The sequence below is a fragment of the Crocuta crocuta genome, unplaced genomic scaffold (genome assembly GCF_008692635.1).
Source record: "Crocuta crocuta isolate KB4526 unplaced genomic scaffold, BGI_CrCroc_1.0 scaffold31, whole genome shotgun sequence".
NCBI classification, from domain to species: Eukaryota; Metazoa; Chordata; class Mammalia; order Carnivora; family Hyaenidae; genus Crocuta; species Crocuta crocuta.
In genome coordinates, this window is record NW_027528362.1 from 10,678,446 (window position 1) to 10,699,928 (window position 21,483).

A 21,483-nucleotide genomic window follows, 5' to 3' on the forward strand; every position below is an offset into this window, starting at 1 on the left:
AAGCAGCCGCACGTGACCCTGACACTGCCACCAGCACGGGATGGCCCACGTGGGTCCCGGGCGCCGCCCGCACCCCCGCCTCCGCCAGGCACCACCGCTGCCACGGGCGGTTCCTTCCCAGGGTCCGGAGCCCCGCGGAGCCTCCTCCAGCGCTACCCGCCTGTGTCCCCTGGGTGCTCGGCTCCAACGTGCTGCCCCAGGGAGTCCCGCAGCCTCGCGGCCCCTCGTGCCCACGCCCCCCGGAGGCCCCCGTGACCCGCTTCCCTCAACAGTTTGTTCAGCCGCGTAAACATTTCGGTAAAGACGTGTTCACTCGCCTCGTACGCGCCGCTCACCCTGGACCGCAAACCCCGGGGCCTCGTGCATTCCGCGCACCTGTTCGGTGCAGGTCCCACCCACGGGGCCACCACAGCGCGTTTGGGTAAAACAGCCGAGACTTGTGACAAAGACCGTCTTACCCAGAGGACGGCAGGCTTCCCAACACGCCGCTCGGGCGCACACGGCTTCAAGCTACTGTACCAGTCTCACTGATGTTTTCATCAGTCTAAAATGAAATTATGAGGGCAGCGGGGTGGCTCGGTCCGTGGAATGTCCGACTCTTGATCTCGGCTCAGGTCATGATCTCATGGTTTGTAAGACCGAGCCCCGCACAAACCATGCAGGGCCTTCTTGGGATTCTCTCTCTCCCTCTCTCTCTGCCCCCTCCCCTCCCCGCTTGTGTGCGCTCTCTCTCTCTCTCAAAATAAAAACAATTTTTTAAATTATATTTAGGGTTAATTTAGTAACAGATACTCCTTTTTTGTATTCGACTTTTTGTAATTGATACGATGTATGAAAAGTAAGGTAAAAATAACTATGATGGAAGAATGCATGATTTCGTTTTGACCTTCCACCAACTTTCCTCCTCGGTGAAGAAACCTTTCCTCGCCATGGGTAAAAACCTCTAGCACAGTCTCCGTGCCATTTACGCTTCCGCATGGTCCAGAGATAGGGCCAAGGTCATTTCATGTCGCAAGATAATCTCAATTCTGTAGTCAGAATCTGTACATTACATGTGCTATTCCAAACTCCAAAATTAACACATCACTGAGTCTTCCCACTCCCCACACTCTGCCTGCAGAGGGAACAGAGAAGTGGGGTGTGCATGCCGGGTCCCCAGAGGGCCTTCACAGGACCACAGCTGCCGCTCTTTCCTGGGGACACTGGTAAAGCCTCTGTAGAGATTTCCTGCCGGCACCTCTCTCTGTGCCTGTATCTATTATCTTGTGTAGGTGCATTTCTATTCTGGGCACTCACCTGTGATCCCCCTCAGCCTCTGGGATCCCAGACAAAGGCCTCTTATAGGGATCTCCTGGATTCCTGAGGGATGGGACCCACATCAACCCAACACAAGCCCTTGCCTCTACAGCCCACATCGCTTGCATCAAAGGCACTCACAGATCCTTGCTCCGAAGACTCTGGCCGAGGGCTAGTCCTGGGGCCACTCCACGGCACCCTCTTGGCCATCTGTTCTCCAGCTGGGTGGCCCAGGGCACCCGAGCCCCAGGCAACCCCCCCCTCAACTTTCTCGGGCTCAGGCACAGGAGAGCCACCAGATCTCTGAGCCTCTCAAGTGCCTCACAGCTCTCTGTGTGTTACAAACCCCCATCCTAATCCCAATGTGTTTACAGTGAGAAGGAGGAATTCCCCACCCACAACCTTACTTCATTTGATGGGGGACACCTTGTACCTTTTTGAACCTTATTTCTTTTCCTTGAACTTGCTAAGAGCCTGAGTCTCAGAATCATGTCCGAGGCCACTTCCTGTGTGAGGGTGCACAGGGGAGGGCAGGGCGCCTCTCTACGGCCCTCAGTTTGCTGATGACTGCCCATATAGGAATGCCTCAGGAACCTGAAGGTGGGAGACCCTTATTCCAACATTTTGATTCAATCTTTGAAGAAAGGATGTAAGGCGAACATTCCAGTCCTCCACAATTCTAGATACATGGTATCTGTCAGAGCGGGGAGGGGTCCCAGGTGGTAGCAGAGAGGTTTCGGGGAAGAGAAAGAAGGCAGTGGGACTCCTGGGGACGGGTGGGGCCAGGGAGGTTGACATCTCTCTGCCCGGCATTCTTTCCATCCCAACTCTAACCCTGGGACACACGTTCCTAAGACAAGAACACTGTCAACAACATCTCGGATCTTTCAGCATCTCAGATGCTCTCAGTTGGCAAATCATGAAAACATGTGCGATTTCAGCTCAGTTGTCTCTTCTGGATTCTCTAGCTACCGAGGATGGGAGATTTCAAGATACTCGACACGTATCGACAAGCACAGATGTGGGCTGACATCTTCAATCTGGTGCAAGGTTTCTAAATAAAATGACACCTCTGCCTCTTTCCCACTAGCTAGCATCAGTGAACCTTAATCCTGAAGGTGTCTGAAGGCCCATTGATTCCTGTGCTGCCTCAGTGAGCTCTTCCTTCCCACTGCCGAGCAGGCCTTTCCTCCCCGGGCTCATGGGAGTCTGAGGTACCGGGCGCCCTCTCCCCTAGGTTTTCTGTGCACATTGCATCTTCCTTCCTCATAAAAACAAAAACAAAGAAACAATAAACCTCCTTAGAGACACATACTCTCATTCTATCATTTTTATCTTCTCAATAAGGCGGTGAAAGAGCATGACAGGGACACTGAACTGAATATTAAAATATATTCTTTTAATGTTTTATTTATTTTTGAGAGCGTGATAGAGACAGTGTGAGTAGGAGAGGGTCAGAGAGAGAGGGAGACACAGGATCCGAAGCAGCTCCAGGCTCTGAGCTGTCAGCACAGAGCCCAACGCGAGGCTTGAACCCACGAACCGTGAGATCATGACCTGAGCCGAAGTCGGACGCTTAACCGACTGAGCCCCCCAGGTGCCCCTAAAATATTTTTTAAATGTATCAAAATTGACGACCTAGAAAAACAAGTGCTAGAATTCAAGCACAGAATGACAGGAGCTTGAAATAAAGAACCATCTAATTTCTTAAAAAAATGAATAACTTTGTATATTAGCTTGGATTCTTGATGCATTAGTGCAGATGCAGAGTTTAGAATGAAGGGAAAGATGTGATACTCTATTGTTTTCCAAAGGCACATTCATAATGAAGGTGGGGTTAATGAAAGATCGTATACATTTCTCTAACCATGTCTCTATTCTCTTTTGACACGGAATATATATTATTTTTTAAGGGGAAAACTTAATCGAAGCTAAATTTTCTTTCAGCGACATCCCTCTAAATCTTTAATGGGTTGGTGCATTCCTCTACACATGCCACCTTCAGAGCAAAGCGAAGACAACAGCACAGAGCGAAAAGGGATGATACACAAACACGAAGCCCAGAGATGGAGGTGATGATAGCATCCTGCTGGTTTATATTGCTAGTCACACTGGAGCGACTGGTCTCCACCACCTCTGTTCTGAGCCACTGGCTTCCAATGGCGACTGCTAGAAAGGGTTCCTCTCTCACCGACTCTAGCTGGGGGAGATCACAAGCACGTGAACCACAAATGTCACTACCAGTGGTGCTGAGAAGAACACACGACAGGCTGATGTATGGGAATGCGGCAGAACATGACTGACAAGGCTGGACATGGTATGGTGGGTGTCGAAGGATGGCCTCTTTGAAGGAGTGGTGTTTGATCTAAGAATTCTAGGTAAGAACCTGGGAATGTCTGGGGTGGAACATTCCAGAATGGTCTGTCCTAAGGTATCAGGGTAAGAGTAAGCCTGGTATGTAGGAGAGACAAGCACGAGGGCCAGTGGGAAGGGGTAATGGAGCAGGGCAAGTGGACCAGAGTAGCAGATGGCGTGGGAGGCCCCTGCAGGTGAGGGTTTATGTTAACCATGATGGGGCCACAGGGGTGGATCTAGGTAGGGATGTATTTCAAAGTTTGCTGGGATTGTTGTGCGTCCGATCATAATACTGAAAGCAGGGCCAACATGGCGGCCTTGCAGAGCTCCAGACAGGTCATGTCGAAGGCTGGGACAGGACTGCAGGCAGAAAGACGACGAGAAGCTTTGAGACTATGGCTGCTTGACTCAGAGCGAGGGACAAATAAACGAGAGGTATGAATTTTCCCCGAGGATCGCAAGGGTTTATACTACGTATCATAAATACATCTTACAACCGTGTGAGGTTTGAAGGTCTATAAAAGACACTCAGCCCGTTAGTGCTCCATGACCACCCCACGAGGGAGGTCTTACTGTTCTCTGCCCCCTTGCAGTCTGCCCCATGATTACTCAAACCTCCCCTGTCTTAACAATAGTTTTAATAATTTAATAAGGAAAAGCATCTAACCAATTTTGTAGTCTCAGAATATAAAATATATGCGACTCCAAGTAACTATGAATTCGGTCATGGTAACTAATCACTTAATAATTTTTTTTTTCTTTGAAGTTTGAGAACTTACAAAAGTCAGTCTACAGAGAGGGGTGATCCAAATCACCTCCTCTTCCCTGGACTTCCATATTTCATTCACTACTGCAACCTCTGTTGGGAGCAAATGATCGTTGGTATTTCAGATTCCTTATTCTTGGGACTTACATGTGTGGATAACTAAGGAATGAATATGACTTTACTTAAATCTGTAACCCTTGCTCATTTGGTCTCAGGTAATTCCTGAGGTTAACAAATAATTCCCTGAGGTTAACTACTATTTCATTTGTTTGGCTTCTCTATTATAACAAATTACCAATTAGGTTCAGTTTAACATTATTTTAAGACGGTGATTCTTCCCAGAATACCACCAAGAAACCATGGCTTTTGATTTTAAATAATGGGTCACAAAATGAGGTGGGGGTGAATTATAATATGTCTTACATATTCTCATTGCATGTGGTAATTTCAAGTCCTTTAAAAAAATGAGTTGTCTAGAGCCACGCTGTCCTATACTCTAAACACAAGTGACGTGTAGCTATTTTTGATGTGCAGATAAAATACTTCATAAAAGTATGTCCCATGTCATTATATTGAAAATGTATTTCTTGTTTGTCTAAAGCTAAAACTGAACTGGATATCCTGTATTTTTATTTGCTAAATCTGTCCACCCTAGGCTATTAAAGTAAAATGACTTAAAATTAAACATAATTAGAAATTCAAATAGCGAGTTGCACTAGCCATATGTCAAGTGCTGAAGAGCCACACGGGGCGTGTGGTTCCGCAGACCGGGGGCCGCTCCATCACCGCAGGCAGGACCCCTGGACAGCAATGGGAAGGACACCTGAAACCTCCAAACCGAACACGAAGAAATATAATTCTAAAAACAATAATCTTCAGCTAAAGACCTCTCATGTAGCATTTTAACATTTCTAAATAAAACGTACTAATGTGATAATTCTCAGCACTATAACAACGGCTCACAAGTCTGGATTGCTTTATACGTGCAGATTCTGTGCTAAGCATCGCCACCACATTCTCGGGTCACTGTCATTATGATCCGATGCTACTGGCTCCCTTCTAGTAACAGTGACCTGACGGCCATGAAAACAAGGCCTGAAGGTCACTCCTTCACTCCCCCAGGGCTGCTGTGACATCCCAGAACAAGCACCTGCTCCACCACCATTCTTCTCACCCGATGTTACCAAGACTTTGAAAACCCTTCACACGAGGCTAAGGTAAGGTTTTGCCCCAAGTACTGACAAGCTCAACAGTAGTAAATTTCAGTGATGTGCCATCTCGGCTCACACAGTGAGTGGCGAAGAATCCCAGAAAGACCAGCAATGGAAAAACACGGAACTATGTCTTGAACAGTATCAAATGCCTTAGACGCACATGGCAAAGCTAGGCAATTGTTTTCAGAACTTAAAGGGGAAAAAAATGATAAAGGATGACAGTTCGAAGGAGCCTACTCAAATCAAATGCAACCAGATCTCTTTTGTTTTTTTCTGCATGAGATTTTTCGGGGGAACAACCCAGGGGGTGGTGTCAAAGGCTGCATTTCTCAGTGTCATTGCACAGCTCTTCTGCAGGCTACCTTGGCCCCAAGGGCCAAGGACCTGCTCCCTGACAGCTCGAGGAATCTGCTCGGAGAACTCAGAGGTCAGAGGCAGAGGCTGGCCGAAAGTCTGGCGGCATAACTGCATTATCTAATGAAAATGTCACCAAAGCAAGGCAGACAAGGATCTCCAGGTGGAGGTCGTTGGTGAGGATGATGGTGATGAGGAGAAGCAGGGACGCGCTTTACCACGGAGCGGAAGGACAAAGTGACACAGAACAAAAAGACCCGGCCCGAAAAGCCAACAATTTTGTTCTGTCATTGGACCGGGCAGGAAAGGTTGATCTGACAGCTAGCTTCCCTGGGGATGCTGTCTCTGAAGTCCCCTTGAAACATGTCGCCCCGCCAACAATCACAGAGATGCTGGACGTCTGCAAGTGCTCTCCAGGGGTCAGACTTTCCATTCCCCCTCCCCCGCCCCAGCTGTGCGGTCTCACCTTGTCTTAGGCCTCTGAGCTTGGACCTGACCGGCCCCCTCCTGCTGTCTGGCCCTGTCTTTCTCCTTTCTCTCCCCTCCTCTTACTGCATCCTACTGCTTAGTTTTTTTATGATGACAATTATTTTTTTATAACTGATGTAATTCATAACCTTTGACTATCCTTTGTTTTAGGATCCCAGTAAATAAAGACTCATTCCAGAGCTGAATTTTTGTAGCAGCTTTCTGATACATGATACTAAAACATCCTAATGAGGGGCGCCTGGGTGGCTCAGTCAGTTGAGTGACAGACTTCGGCTCAGGTCATGATGTCGCAGTTCGTGCGTTCGAGCCTCGCATCCAGCTCTGTGCTGACAGCTCGGGGCCTGGAGCCTGCTTTGGATTCTGTGTCTCCCTCTCTCTCTGTCTCTATTTCTTTCTCTGTCTCTCTACCTCTCTAAAAAATAAACATTTAAAAAAATTTTAAAGACTATCCTAATGATGGGTTGGCAATTAAAAGAAGCCTCTCTCAGTCCTACGGCCCTCTGCAGAAAGGAATTTCAAGGAATGGTCATTTAAGCCTAAACTGGACCTTTAAAATTAATAATATTGAAAGGTTTAGTTAAAAAAAATCAGACACCAAAGAGTCAAGACACATATTTTCAAAAAATGGCTTTACTTGGGGAGATTTTTACATTCCTCATGCAAATCTGGGAATGCAAAAGCAATGGAAAGAAACATACCTTTTCTTCTCGAAAGTATTCAGTGAATTAGTTATGGTAAGTGTGAAAACATTCCATTCCTGTCTCTTAACTCAATTTGATTTATTTGCCTCCATTCTCTTTTTCAAATTGAAGACACCATCATTGATCACATCTTTTTTTAAAATTTTTTAATGTCTTATTTATTTGTGAGAGAGAGAGAGAGAGCAGGGGAGGGTCAGAGAGAGACACAAAACCTAAAGCAGGCTCCAGGCTCTGAGCTAGCTATCATCACAGAGCCCGACACGGGGCTCGAACCCACGAACCGTGAGGTCATGACCTGAGTCAAAGTTGGACGCTTAGGGGCGCCTGGGTGGCTTAGTCGGTTAAGTGTCCGACTTTCGCTTAGGTCATGATCTCACGGTTCGTGGGTTCGAGCCCCACGTCGGGCTCTGTGCTGACTGCCAGCTCAGAGCCTGGAGCCTGTTTCAGTCTGTGACTCCCTCTCTCTCTGACTCTCCCCTGCTCACGCTGTCTCTCTCTCTCTCCTAGAAATAAATAAAACATTTTTAAAAATTTAAAAAAAAACAAAGTCAGACGCTTAACCGACTGAACCACCCAGGCACCCCTGGTCACATCTTGAAAGGTATTATATGTTATAATTTTAGTGACTAAACAATATAGCTCCCTGTAGATTTAACTAAGTCTTAACTTGCAATCTTTCTGAAGCAATTATTACTTAATATAGCATTTGAGTATGTAAAAGGAAGTGAAAACAATATGCAAAGACAAGTTTAGGAAAGGAATAACATATTTTGCAGTTGAGTGTTAGAAAATTTAGTGCTCATAGCAAAGCTTTGAAGTTAATCTTCCTGTCTGGGTTTTACAGACAAAGCATGGGAGCATAGGGGAGCTGAAGGAATTGTTTCAGAGAGAAGAACAAAGAAGAAACTGAACTGAGATTCAAATTCAGCTCTGCTGTGTTCCCCAGTCCTTGCTTGGTGAGTTCTACTACACTTTGAGGATTAATGCAATCAAAGCGTCCGAAGAGACTGATCCCAGCACAAGCAGAGATATGGTGATCCACCAAAAGGGAAAAAAAAATGTAAACCGGGGAACATCATATTCTTAATATGCAGCTCGCAGGTTCAACAGCATCTAAAAGTTTCCAGGGCTTGACTTCTCCTGGGAGAACTCAATATAGGACATTTGGAATGACAGATTTTAGGTTTATTTCTTCTGAAAACCCGAAGTGGTTTTTGCATTGTCTCCTGGGGAATTAGTGAGTGACCCGAACTGAAGAAAGCATTCAAAATTAAAGATATTTTGATTAAGTGGAAGAACACATTGCAAGTATTCGTCTTAATATCTAGGAAATAAAAGCTGAACAGTGGGTAATGGACTGTCTCGGATGGATGTAGTAGCGGAGAGTTGGCCTAGTGTCTACATCTTGAATGTGGCTTAAGTGCATGATCTCACAGTTTGTGGGTTTGAGTTTGGGATTCTTTCTCCCCCTCTCTCTCTGTCCCTTCCCTGCTCGCACACGTATATGCACACACACACTCTCTCTCAAAATAAATGAATAAACTTAAAAAAGTAAAGCAGTAGTGGGTACAACACCTTCCAGTCTAGCTCAACACATCTGGTTGGAACACTTTGAAGGCACAGCGGAGGATGGATGACTGATGCCACTGAGAGTGGCATCTTAACCAAAGGGTCCAATGCCGTGGTGAAGAGGACGGAGAAACAATGACAGGGAGAAGCTTAATTATTCATACTATCAATGCTTGTGGAGAACTTCTAACAGTCACAAAGAAGGTATACAATGAAACAAGAGTTTGATAAGAATGTAGGTTACTCGTGCATTCTTGCAGAGATCTGGAAAATCCATTTAGTTTTATGTAAATTGGAGCTGAGAATTCATGACCAGTTATGGCTTGAACTGTATTCCCACAGAATTCATACACTGAAGTTCTAACCCCAAATACCTCAGAATGTACCTCGAGGTAGAAAGAGGATCATTGCAAATGCAATTAATCCAGTGAAGATGCGATCATTACGGGGGGAGCCCTGACCCAACATGACTGGCATCCTTATTATAAAAAGGGAAAACGTGGACACAGACACATCAAGGGAGAATGCCATGGGAAGATGAAGGCAGAGATCAGGGTGATCTGGGGAAGTCAAAGAACGCCAAAGACTGCCAATTTGCAAGCACTAGAAGCTGAGGGAGGGGCTTGAGGTGGATTCTCTCTCACCAACCACAGAAGGAATTGACACCTTGGTCTTGGACTTCCAGGCTCCAGACCGTGAGGCAGTTTATGTTATGTGAGCCACCCCGGTTTGTAGCACTTAGCTCTGGCCACCCTACCAGCCAGCAAAGTGTCCAAGGATGCATTCCTCATCTGGTTTCTACAGGGACTGCATCAGATCATGAATGTGGGATTCAGACACACTTTGCATTTGATGTTAGAATCAAAGCAAAACCAAAAGCTCATCTTCTGTCTCATGTGAATCAGAGTTTTGTTTTTCTTAATAATACAACCTTTTCAAACTAAAACATATTCAGAAGCTAATTAATAACTGGATACTGAAAAAGGCAAGCATCTGAAATTAATTTTACCGTACAAAATACTCAATTATTACATATGAATATAGTGCTTCGTTAGATGGTTTGTGATGGGTTCTACAAACGCAAAAATAGCAAAAAAGATAAATGAATAAAACATAGAGTCTGAATAAGATTCAGTAAAAATATACATTTCTTAAAAAAAATTAAACCACAATACTCTAAACCCTCCATAATAGTGTAGATGAAATGAGAATAAGCTGATGGGATATCGTTTTCACCTTCACCTATAAGTATATTTTTTTAGCACACTGTACTGCTTAATAAGTATTTCTCCTGTCTGCAAATGAGCAAATGAAGCAAAATAAAACCAAATGAGGGTACCATGACTTTAACCATAATGATTCATATAAAAAAGAGATGAACAGAGATGTATTGAGATTCACAGGTAATGCACATTACTTAAAATCATTCACCTGATGATTCTGACATATGAGAAGATCACAGATAAAAACTGTAATCCATGCCTCTTTGAATTAGACTCTAGTGAGAAAGGCTTGTCATCAATGCCAATTTTCTGCTACCTTGGATCCACATCCAAGGGAGTTCCTGAACTTATTACAGGTAATATGTCATGGTATTTTTTTCCAAATATTGGTATTTGGTCAAAAAAACAAATGCGGTAATGTACTGGGTACCACATTTTAATACAACTATGAAATGTAGCCAAACACAAACTTTTTTTCATTTAAAATCTCAATTTTCTTGAGAAATCAAATCCAAATTGGTTTTATATTATGCAAATCAGGCCCAGTTTGAAGTAATCTAGAAATTACTTTAATTCTGGCTATTTATGGTTTCCAAGAGTTACACTTGCTGCTAAAGAAACCCAGACTATGTGATTCTTAGTAGTTTCTTTCAGGATCTCCAGCAAAATCAGATAAAAATGTGAACTGTCGAAAGTGAAACCATCCATTATGAGTAAAAATTTTCTCAAAAACCTCAACAAAAAACCACGCAGATGACATATCTGACAATAATTCTTAATTTGGTATGTATTTATGGCTATGCCAAACCAATGGGTCCACTTTATATAGATGCATGGCTAGAAATCTACTGATTCACTATGCACCCAAATAACTAAATGACAATAGCAGTCTTTATATGAACATTAACAAAAATTATATTTCTAGAGTAAATAAAAGAAACATTTTTCAGTGGCAGATGCCTGGGAATCACCACTATTTTATCTGTGAGTCTAATTTCTTTTAGAAATTCACTCTTCTTCCTTTTCTTTACAACGAGGGTAAAAGGGAGGACCGGATGCACCTGGTTCCTCAGCTAAACAATCCTTCATTGCCGGATACTTTGTGCTCTATTCTACGTGCCACCGACTCTGATCATATAACGGGAATAGAATGTTTCCAGGGAAAAAGATGTCATAAATGGACACACTGAATATAAAAATTTCAACTTTGGAAACCCTAACATGTGAATCTCAGACACAAGAGCCACAGTCTTTTCTAAGTCCTGCGCTAGCTGTTTCCTACAATTACTTCTTGGACCCTTGCAAGACCCCCGGTGGTAAAAATCAGAACCCTCATTTGCAGATGAGGAAACTATGAAGGAGAAGGATTCAATCCCACACAGAAGGTCACAGAAGGAGAGGTGACATGGAAAGACTTTATCAAACCATCTGACTCCTCTGCGCGACACCATTAAAAGACAGAAGTAGACAGAGAAAGGCTTGTGCTGCAGGCAGGGGAATCCCATGTGATAATCCCATGTGACAGCCCGGAGCAGTGCTCGCTTACGACAGGGACAGGGCATTTTCAAGCAGATGTTAAAGCAAGAAGGTTCTGGGAGGTGATGGAGATAACTTCTCAAATCTTAGGGACTCAGGGATTGAACTTCTCAACCTCATTCCTCATTTCAAAGTCCGTTGTCAAGTTATTCTTCACTTCTGCTTCCGCCAACGCTCCTAACTTCTACCTGCTTTATGAATTCACTCTTTTCTGGCTCTCCGTTTCATTTTTAATTTGATGATTTGACAAGTTAAGGGAAGTGTGACTGCACTTACTTCCAGTATCTATTTGTCTGTCTGTCTGTCTATCTATCTATCATCTGTCATTTACCTATCTGTCAATCTATCATTCATCTATCAATCTATCACTTATCTATTACTCATCTATGTATCTATCTATCATCTATCTCACTGAAAAGTCAAATCAATTGTGATGAGAATTCTGATATATTTCATTTTCTTTCATGGGCGAGGAGAGGGGAGATACTGGAGATTGGGACCTTCCAAAAAGCCACTTAGATACCACCTAATTACTAGTTACTTAGTTGTATTTCTGACACATTTTATTAATCTTTGCAATTTTCTTACTCAGATTCTAATTACATCCAAATATTCCTGATTTCATTAGCAAAAACAATAAAAACAAAAAAAAATAAAATTTATTTTAAAAATAGAGTTATTTTCCGTCCTCAGCAAATTCTCTGCTTCTATGACATTATTCTAGAATTACTTCTGGTTATAGATCACAGCTCCCCAACTAACTTGAACTTAAGGAAACTCCTTACCTTCCAAGCCTGTGTTCTCACATCTGACACAGGACCAATAAAATCTACCTTTAGGATGAAGGGAAATGAAAATACAAAAGCACCTCCCATAGTCAGAGAAGCATAAGTATGTTCTAGGAGAGTTGGTAAGAAGGAGCCACCGTGAATCTGGATGTGTAAGTAAGGTTACAGCACCTTTTATACCATAGCTTCAGGTTTATAAGACCATAGGCAGCTCTCTGGAACAAGTAGATAAAATCACAACTGGCCATAACTATAATAAAGGCATATACTGAGCCATTCAACTAGCCAATGTCTCTTTGAAAGCAAATCCTACTGCACTATTTACTGAATCAAAGAGAAAGTGTATCCATACATATATGGTATCATTGATAACACTGTGTGTGCTAATGTGGACAGTATGGAATTTGCAAGTCAGACATAGTTTATTTAAATTATACTTCTTTCTGGGCACCTGGGTGGCTCCGTTAGTTAAATGTCTGACTTCGGCTCAGGTCATGATCTCCCGGTTCGTGGGTTTAAGCCCCACATCGGGCTCTATGCTGACAGCTTAGAGTCTGCTTCTGCTTCAGATCCTCTGTCTTCCTCGAACTCTGCCCCTCCCCTGCTCATATTCTCTCTCTCTCTCTCTCAAAAATAAACATTAAAAAATTTTTTTAATTCTACTTCTTTCATTTACTCTCTGAATGACATTCGCAAACTTACTAAATTTTCTTGACTTTTAGTTCCATTCTGTAAAAGTAAGGATGTGAGTAGCAACTACTGTAATTTATACAGGCAACAGAAAATTTAAAATATCAATTTCTATTACAAAGCTTATTATGACAAGTGTCTCCTATCCACCCTTCTGACTCACTAGTCTTGCTTCTCAGAAGCAATCATTACCATTTGAGTTGTTTCTTTTAGCATTTAAAGTTCTATTTCTTTTAATAGGAACTCTTCAAAAGTTAATTCTTGAATTATACATTTTAGAAGTTCTCTACTTGTTTTCCATTACAGTGGGTGGCTATTCTGTCCTCTAAAGCAATACCTTAGTTAAATTAGTAATTAGCTTACATATTTTGTGACTATTTAAATATTGTTCCCTGCTGGGGCGTCTGGGTGGCTCAGTATAGTAGGCATCCAACTCTTAATTTCAGCTCAGGTTATGAATCTCCTGGCTCATGAGTTCAAGTCCCATGTTGGGCTCTGAGCTGGCATCAAAGAGCCTGCTTTGGATTCTCTCTCTCTGCCCCTTCCCCACTAGTGCGCTCTCTCTCGCGCTCTCTCTGTCTAAATAATAAACTTAATAATTTAATGAATGAATAAACTTAATGAATTAATGAATGATTAAACAAATAAATAAATAAAGCTGGGCCCAGACACTGTAATATGTATTTATTCTTTGCATAAATTTTTTCTTAAGGTTAACAAATGGATGGTATCTCTTCATTTGCTTGTTTTTAACATATCCATTGTGAAATTTTCCCAAAGATCCTTATAAAAAAATCCTACCAATCTAACCCACTTGTTTTCAAATGCACCTGAGAAATCAGACATTTTATTCTCTTTTTATTTTTTCTAGAGTCATTCACCCTGGAACTTTTCCAGACCTGCCACATAGGGATGCCCTCTCTCCTCTCTTCTCCATTAAAAATGCTGTTTCCTAGAGCTCTTACTTTGTCTTTTCCTATTCAATTTCTCTGGCTCACTTACTCCAAAGAACAGCGGGGGTGGGGGGAGGGAGGGAGAGGAAGAAAGTCCCCTAGATGTCTAGGTCCCTAACTAATTAATGTGCAAATAGACTTTCAACCAGTCTTCCTAAGATCAGCCCCATGCCTGGACTACAGAACTCAAAGGAAGTTTGTTCTTCCCTATTCTAACCTTCTTGTGTACCTGATGGGCCTGGCTTTAAAGACATTCTCTCATTTAAACTTTATATCAGCCATATGAAAGAGATATACATATTAATCTCTTCTATAGACATGGAAAGAGGCATTCCTTATGTCAAGACACTGTCAAATGCTAGTGATGAGGCCCAAGCCCAGTTTCATCCAACTGGAAAGTTTACACTACACAATACATATTATATTATATGGGTAAATGTGTATATATAATTACAGGTGTGATCCCAATTGGACCACGTCTGCACAGCGACACTTAAAATATAAAACAACACAGAATTTGGCATGGATCATAATAAGAGTGTTATCGAACATAAGCAAAACATCAGCTTGGAAAGAAAGCGAGAAAGTAATATAATTGTCCTTACAATATATTTCAAAGCCAAGGCTCGGAATAACAAAACAAAAGAAAAGAAAACAAAAAGCCAACTTGAATTAGCTAGCACCCTCTGCTGAGGACAAATGAAAACAAGGACACCACCTTTCAGCATAAGAAAACAGAAGCAGATGCTTTAATGATAAAGCTTACATAAAACTTGGGAGGTTTGCTTTTATTATTTTTTTTCCATTGAGAACTTATATTTGGGAAGAGCGGTGAGAAGGGGGTTGGCTAGTGATCTTCCCAGCCAATACATACTGCGGACATGGAGGGGGGGATGTTTAGTGCTGCAGCGGCCGTAACCCTGAGGAGCCACCAAACACTGAACTGAACAGGGAGCCTGAGTTTTGACTCCAGCGACCCAATGACTGTAACACAGATATCTGGAATAATGACAAGTTATTCATCGTAAGGACACATTCCCAACATCCTGCTAAACTGTAGAGAAAGAGAAAGCTGGGTGCCTGCAGTATTCTGAAACATGAAGATTCAATCTTCAGTGGCCCTAAAATGCCTGAAAAATGCTTCCTCTGGATTGTCTGTGCAGGAGGGAAAGTCAAATTATTAATCAAAAATGTAGCCAGAACTCTGTTCCCTTCCAGACAGTATGAATTTCTACTTTGATCCTGCATTTCCTTTGCTATGAATACGTGATGTGCAGAAGGTAAAGGCAAGCGCTCTGTAAGACGGATCAGGATCATGGAGGCAGTTACTTCATTAAGCCTGATAAGGATTCATGTTACACTGAGATTTTGCAGATGTGTCCCTTGGAGTAAATGAGTTTCATCCTGAAGATTTCATTCTCCTATTTATTCCATTACGCGTATTTGCCCCACTGCTGACAAGATCTGTTCTCAATGCAAATTTAAATTTAGCATTTAATGCAATCCATTTCATCTGGGAAACCTGAAAGCAGCATTGCTCCTGAGCAAAATAGTGTCATCCCCGAAAAACCCAAAAGGATGGATTTTTTAAACAGAGAGACGATAATCCCTGCCCCCGCTCACACGGTGCAGGCTATAGTCAACCGAGTAGAATGAGAGTTTGGCCTCAGTCTGGTTCAATGACCGGATGTACTGATGGTCTCCAATTCTTTGACCTTAAACGTCCTATCTTCCAACCCAAAATATCAACAAGAAATGTTCCTCTCTTAATAGTTTTCACGTCATTAGTAGTTTAATGCGATTGCTTAGTTGTTTCAAAAACATGGGGAGAGAATTTTGTCCTCAAGCTTTTAGAATGAGTGCATTCATATGAATATTGTTTCACTTGGCCATTCAGGTAGGCTGAAGTAAATCTAATAATCTGGAAAAATTTAATTTCCTTGCTTTCTTGAGTCATAAACATGATGCAGCCGATGCCAGTGATAAACAGCTCTAACCATATTTGAGGTCGAATAATTTTTCATTATTCATAGTCGTTTCATTTCAGAATCCCCTTAGGACATTTAAAAAACCCCCTACCTCATTTGACAGAACCCAGTTTTCAGATCCAAACGGGAAGCTTCACACACCCCGCTGCCTCTCCAGCACGAGGGCCAGCGCAGGACACAGGCCCCAGTTATGCCCGCGGCCACACTCACCATCCTACTCTGGAGAGCCAGTGAAGCAAAGCAGGAAGGGACTCCACACAACAGGTGCCGGGAGGGCTTTCTGGGGCAGCAGTGTCCACAGTCCCGCAGACGGTTACGGTGACGCCCTCGTGTGACAAGCTATTTAGAGGACAGACCACATTGTCCCTGGCTGGGCTGCTTTCAGGCTGGGTTAGCTGGCTTTCCTGGAGTTTCCTGGAGCTACCTGATAGCCTTATATGCAATTTATTTTTATGCTTAAATTAGTCATACCGTTGGCCAATGTCCTTTGCTTGCAAATAAGAACTCTGACTGCTATTCCATTTTCTATTTGCTCTAATTCTTCAGCGTTAGGACTTCTATTGAGACCAGGAAGATACACCATAACCCCTGATTTGGAAATGCATGTTATTCTAATACAAGAATTATAATCTCCCACGAAAGGTCTGGATGGGTAGGTGTGCTTTTGGGATGGTGCCAAAGAAAGGATGAATGAAGCCAACTCGCTGCCGTCTACAAAATGCTCGTATAAATTTTTTATATCAAGATAATGACAGAACCTTTGAAAGCCATGATAAAATTTGCTTCCAGGGAGCAGTCTACCCTTGGGTAAAAATATATTGCTTTCATTTTTTTCCATTACATTAGGAATCAGTGTAATCTTCCTGTGGAAAAAGAACAATTTTTATTTGAGACTACAACTACCCCTTAACATTGTCTTTCCTTTTGGCTGAAAGTCTATTTTATGGATACTCCCTGTTACTTTTACCTGATTTCCTGAAATAATCCCATCCTTAACACACATGCAATCAAGGAAGCTATGGAAACCAGAGAAGAACAACTAAGTCATATCCCTCACCCTCAAGAATCTTGCAGTAGACTCTTAAGGGTAAGACTAGTATTAATAGTAATTTTAAAAAAGCTTTCATTGGACACCCGGGTGGCTCAGTGGGTTAAGTGTCCAACTCTTTGATTTCGGCTCAGGCCATGACCTTGTGGTTCATGGGATCGAGCCCCACGTCGGGCTCTGTGCTGCCAGGGAAGAGCCTGTTTGGAATTCTCTCTCTGCCTCTCTCTTTGCCTCTTCTCTGCTAGCACATTTGCTCCCTCGTTCTCTCACTCTCAAAATAAATAAACATTTAAAATTCTTTCATTAATTTAAGAGAGATATATGCCAAGGATCTCGGTGGTTTAATGACAGAGCCCTTTTTTTTTTTCCTTTGGAGACTCAGAGAACGAATCATCAAGAATATGACTCTAGACAAAGAGTCTGTTTAGAATTTGATATCATTGGCACGATTTCAACCACAAACATAACACAACAACTTCACCACCAGCCAATTATTTTATAACCCTTTTCTTCCTCATTGTTTTCATTTTAAAAATAAAATACATTTATGATTAACACATCTTTATTTATATTTATCAGAAGTAGGTAGCAAGCAGAGCCTTGAGGGCAACATAAAAATTAACTTTGTCCAGAAAAAAACAAATAACAGCAAGAATACAATCAATGATACTTTATTTTTTTTAATATTTGTATTTATTTCTAGGAGAGAGAGAGAGAGACAGCGTGAGCAGGGGAGGGTCAGAGAGAGAGGGAGATACAGACTCTGAAATAGGCTCCAGGCTCTGAGCTGGCAGTCAGCACAGAGCCCGATGCAGGGCTCGAACCCACAAACTGCGAGATCATGACCTAAGCGAAAGTCAGACGCTTAACCGACTAAGCCATCCAGGCGCCCCCAATCAATGATACTTTAAAAGGAAAAATGGCTAAACCAAAGCTCAGAAAGCTCTGTAACACTTGAGATGATCTTTTTCAGCTTTACTGAAAGAAAAGTCTCTCGTTTGTTTTATGGAATATTAAAAATTATTATGCTGAGTGAAATAAGTCAGTCAGAGAAAGACAGATACCATATGTTTTCACTCATATGAGAAACAACAGAAAACCATGGGGGAAGGGAAGAGGGGAAAATTACAGAGAGGGAGGGAGGCAAACCATAAGAGACTCTTNCAGATACCATATGTTTTCACTCATATGAGAAACTTAACAGAAAACCATGGGGGAAGGGAAGAGGGGGAAATTACAGAGAGGGAGGGAGGCAAACCATAAGAGACTCTTAAATACAGAGAACAAACTGAGGATGGATAGGGGGTGGGGGAGAGGGGAAAGTGGGTGATGGGCATTGAGGAGGGTACTTGTTGGGATGAGCACTGGGTGTTGTATAGAAGCCAATTTGACAAATTATATTTAAAATAATTTAAAAATAAAGTAATGTAGAGTCTGAGTCTACAAATACCACTTCCAGGAACTCAGTTTCACTTATATTTGGATTAGGATCTGAACAAAATTCCATCAAGAAATATACTTGTGTTGGGGCGCCTGGGTGGCTTAGTCGGTTAAGCGTCCGACTTTCGCTTAGGTCATGATCTCGCGGTTCGTGGGTTCGAGCCCCGCGTCGGGCTCTGTGCTGCCTGCCGGCTCAGAGCCTGGAGCCTGTTTCAATCTGTGACTCCCTCTCTCTCTCACCCTCCCCTGCTCATGCTGTCTCTCTCTCTCTCTCTCCTAGAAATAAATAAAACATTAAAAAATTTAAAAAAAAAAAAAAGAAATATACTTGTGTGTATATTACAACATAAAACAAGTTGGTGTGAGTGAAGTTTATATGGCAGGAGAAATGAGGCAAGGGAATTTGTCCATGTGTATCTAGCACTGTCCCAGGAACTGGGCAGAATTTCTGATTACCGGTGAGGTGTGCTCTGCTGTGTGAATGGGGATAATTCATCACCTTCTCTCAGGCCTCTCAATCAAATGACTCTGAAAGGCTTTAACTCTACTGTGTGTTAACCAAACAATCATCAGACCAAAATGTGCCTCACAAGGTAACTTATTCTGGAAAGGAGATAACCTCAATAGCAGAGGTATCACTGAGAAAACTTTTCCTCTAATGTAGAATCTTTTAGAAAACTCTGGTTTATCCTTCAGTCCCTTGTGAGGTTGGTCAGCAACTGGAATCAGGTCAAAAGCCTTAGCCTGGGTATGGATTACAGAAACTCTTCTAAATCATTTCACATTTTAAGATGCTCAGGCTAAACATGCAACGACACCTTCTCTACACCCTTTGAAATGATTACAGCATGTGATGATCCCAACCAGGCATCAGCAGCAAGCCATGGCACACTGCAACACGTTCAAGGTCCCCTCCATGGTGCCCAGCCCCAAATATAGGGCATTTCTAATAGAAGTTTTCAGCAGACCTCAGCTATGATGAGAAGGACTCAGTAAATAAAGGGCTTGTACCCACATCACGGATGTAACACAAACCTCCACATTGGAAGAGTTGGTGACCATTGCTCATTAGATAACAAATAAAACTTCAAACCCCCAGACTGGTTCTCTATTAGTAAGAGACTCTCATTTCATTATCATCACCAAAACCTGATCATCAGTGTCTTTCCATCATCCTCACCATTGCTACCATCACCACCCACAGTCATCATCCTTTGGTGTTTACACTGAACCCAAGACGGGAATCTTCAAAACCCAGAAAGAACCCCCAAGGGATCAAACGTTCTAGATTAAGGCTATCAATCAATGAACTATTTAAAAAGACATTTGCTTAATCTCTTAAACAGCAAAAAACTACGGTTTACCCTCAACGGAATTTCAGGGTGCTTCTGTCCAACAGAACTTTCTAAAAAAAATGGAAACGTTCCATATTTGCACTGTACGGTACAGAAGCCGCGACTCACACGTGGCATCTGAGTGCCTGAAATGTGGCCAGTGCAAGTGAGAAAATGAATTTTTAATTTAATTTAATTCTAATTCATTTTACTTGAAATTTAAATAGACGAACATGGCTAGGCTGCTATAGGGGACAATCCCGGTTTAGTGGACTAAACACCAAGTGTTTCTCATTTTATTAGATTCCATGCTTTCAACATTTGCCATCTAGGATATAAACAACATAGTTATTTTATAAATTTCTTTTTCATCATGAAACAATCGAAATGTTACCATCAGAAAATGAACAATTATATATATATTTATAAATGTCTATTTATATACATATAAATATAAATACACTTATAAATGTGTATGAAATCTTCACTATTAATTTGATGTCTGTTCCGTGATGATAACTGGCTTGGGGCCAGATAATTTGGTCAAATATGCAGGCACAGGCATCCAATGGAAAGGAGGTAGATAAGATATCACTCATCCCAAGATGCTCTGTAGAAAAGTCTATGCTTGATGCTTTTGATATAAAGTTAAACTTCATGGCATTAACATGGTTCTATACAAATCACCATGGATACGTCCTTCTGGCATCTATCTTAAGCGGCATAGCAGTATACAAAAAACCTTTTCCTAGTTTTTATATATCTGTGGGTCTTATTTGCTTAGGAAAGGTTGAATCTAGGTGTTAGTAAGTATTTTATGAAAAACCACCTCAAATGATAATTATTTATTCAATACTTCCTTTCTCTCCTAAAGAATGTGATTCCTCCTTCTGAAATGCTCAGTAATTTACCACTGGCAGACATATGTTATAGTAGTTATACATTTATACTATTACCCAACTACATTTAAGCAACTTGCACATCATTGTGTTACCTACATGGACTACATGAGTGCCCTTTCTTTGTAGATATTCCAGAGATGTCTATGGAATTGAAGTATGTATTACAGTGTTATGCTATACCACACTCGTAATATAATGTTCCTTATACTTCAACCTAGTGCAAATATACGCATTTACAAAGGAAAAAGCATTCATTTGCATAAGTACCAGGGAAAATATCCATGAATACGTTGTCATTGTCACCTGCATATTTATCATCTTGGGGGTATCTATGTTCCATGACGGTTTGTATGGTGGCTTTTGTAAAAAGAAGAAGAAATGTCTTATTAATCTATTACAAACCTCAGGGTGTTCGACAAGAATTTCGATTGCTAACAGCATTCTCAGGAGTATTTCTAAATACAACTTTCCTAAGAAACAGACAAAGAGAGATGTCTGGATCGTCGATTTTGGCTTGATTTTGGCTCAGGTCATGATCTCCCAGTTTGTGGTATCAAGCCCCGTGTCAGGATCTGCACTGACAGCACTGAGTCTACTTGGGATTCTCTCTCCCTCTCTCTCTGCCTCCCTCAACTCTCTCTCTTTCTCTTTCTCTCTCTCAAAATAAACAACACTAAAAAAAGAAAGAAAGAAAAAAACAGGGAGACAGCCCAAGAAGACATGTTTTTACTTTAACTTTTGATCTTGGGTTTTTTTTTTTCCAGTTAATAGGAACCACATGCTTGTTAATAGTAGAACATAGCAAATGAAAATAATACTTTAGGCCTGCTGCTTGAA

General features: G+C 42.0%; 2 protein-coding genes across 5 annotated transcripts in view; one reads left to right on the forward strand and one right to left on the reverse strand.

Annotated features, from left to right (window-relative positions):
* Positions 1 to 21,483, reverse strand: part of NALF1 (NALCN channel auxiliary factor 1) — a 638,784-nt gene that overhangs the window by 480,095 nt on the left and 137,206 nt on the right.
* On the forward strand, positions 3,748 to 8,431 carry LOC144223281 (uncharacterized). 4 transcript variants are annotated; one of them, XM_077753989.1, is made up of 4 exons: positions 3,748 to 3,845; positions 3,976 to 4,086; positions 5,540 to 5,634; positions 6,625 to 6,875. In XM_077753989.1, exons 2-4 carry the CDS (start codon positions 3,991 to 3,993, stop codon positions 6,656 to 6,658), a joined length of 225 nt encoding a protein of 74 aa, XP_077610115.1. In that variant the 5' UTR covers positions 3,748 to 3,845; positions 3,976 to 3,990; the 3' UTR covers positions 6,659 to 6,875. The 4 variants fall into 4 exon arrangements, 3 of the variants coding, with proteins under 3 accessions (XP_077610115.1, XP_077610114.1, XP_077610113.1); XM_077753988.1 differs by lacking the exon at positions 6,625 to 6,875 and adding an exon at positions 8,020 to 8,431 and having other exon boundaries at positions 3,748 to 4,086; XM_077753987.1 differs by having other exon boundaries at positions 3,748 to 4,086.

Excerpts from the sequence above, each read along its gene's own strand:
- LOC144223281 (XM_077753987.1), top strand. The coding sequence starts at position 3,898 with ATGTATTTCAAAGTTTGCTGGGATTGTTGTGCGTCCGATCATAATACT. Across the intron at positions 4,087-5,539 it reads GAGGGACAAATAAACGAGAG|GGCTGCTGTGACATCCCAGA; the intron begins GTATGAATTTTC and ends TCACTCCCCCAG. Across the intron at positions 5,635-6,624 it reads ACCCTTCACACGAGGCTAAG|GATCCCAGTAAATAAAGACT; the intron begins GTAAGGTTTTGC and ends CCTTTGTTTTAG.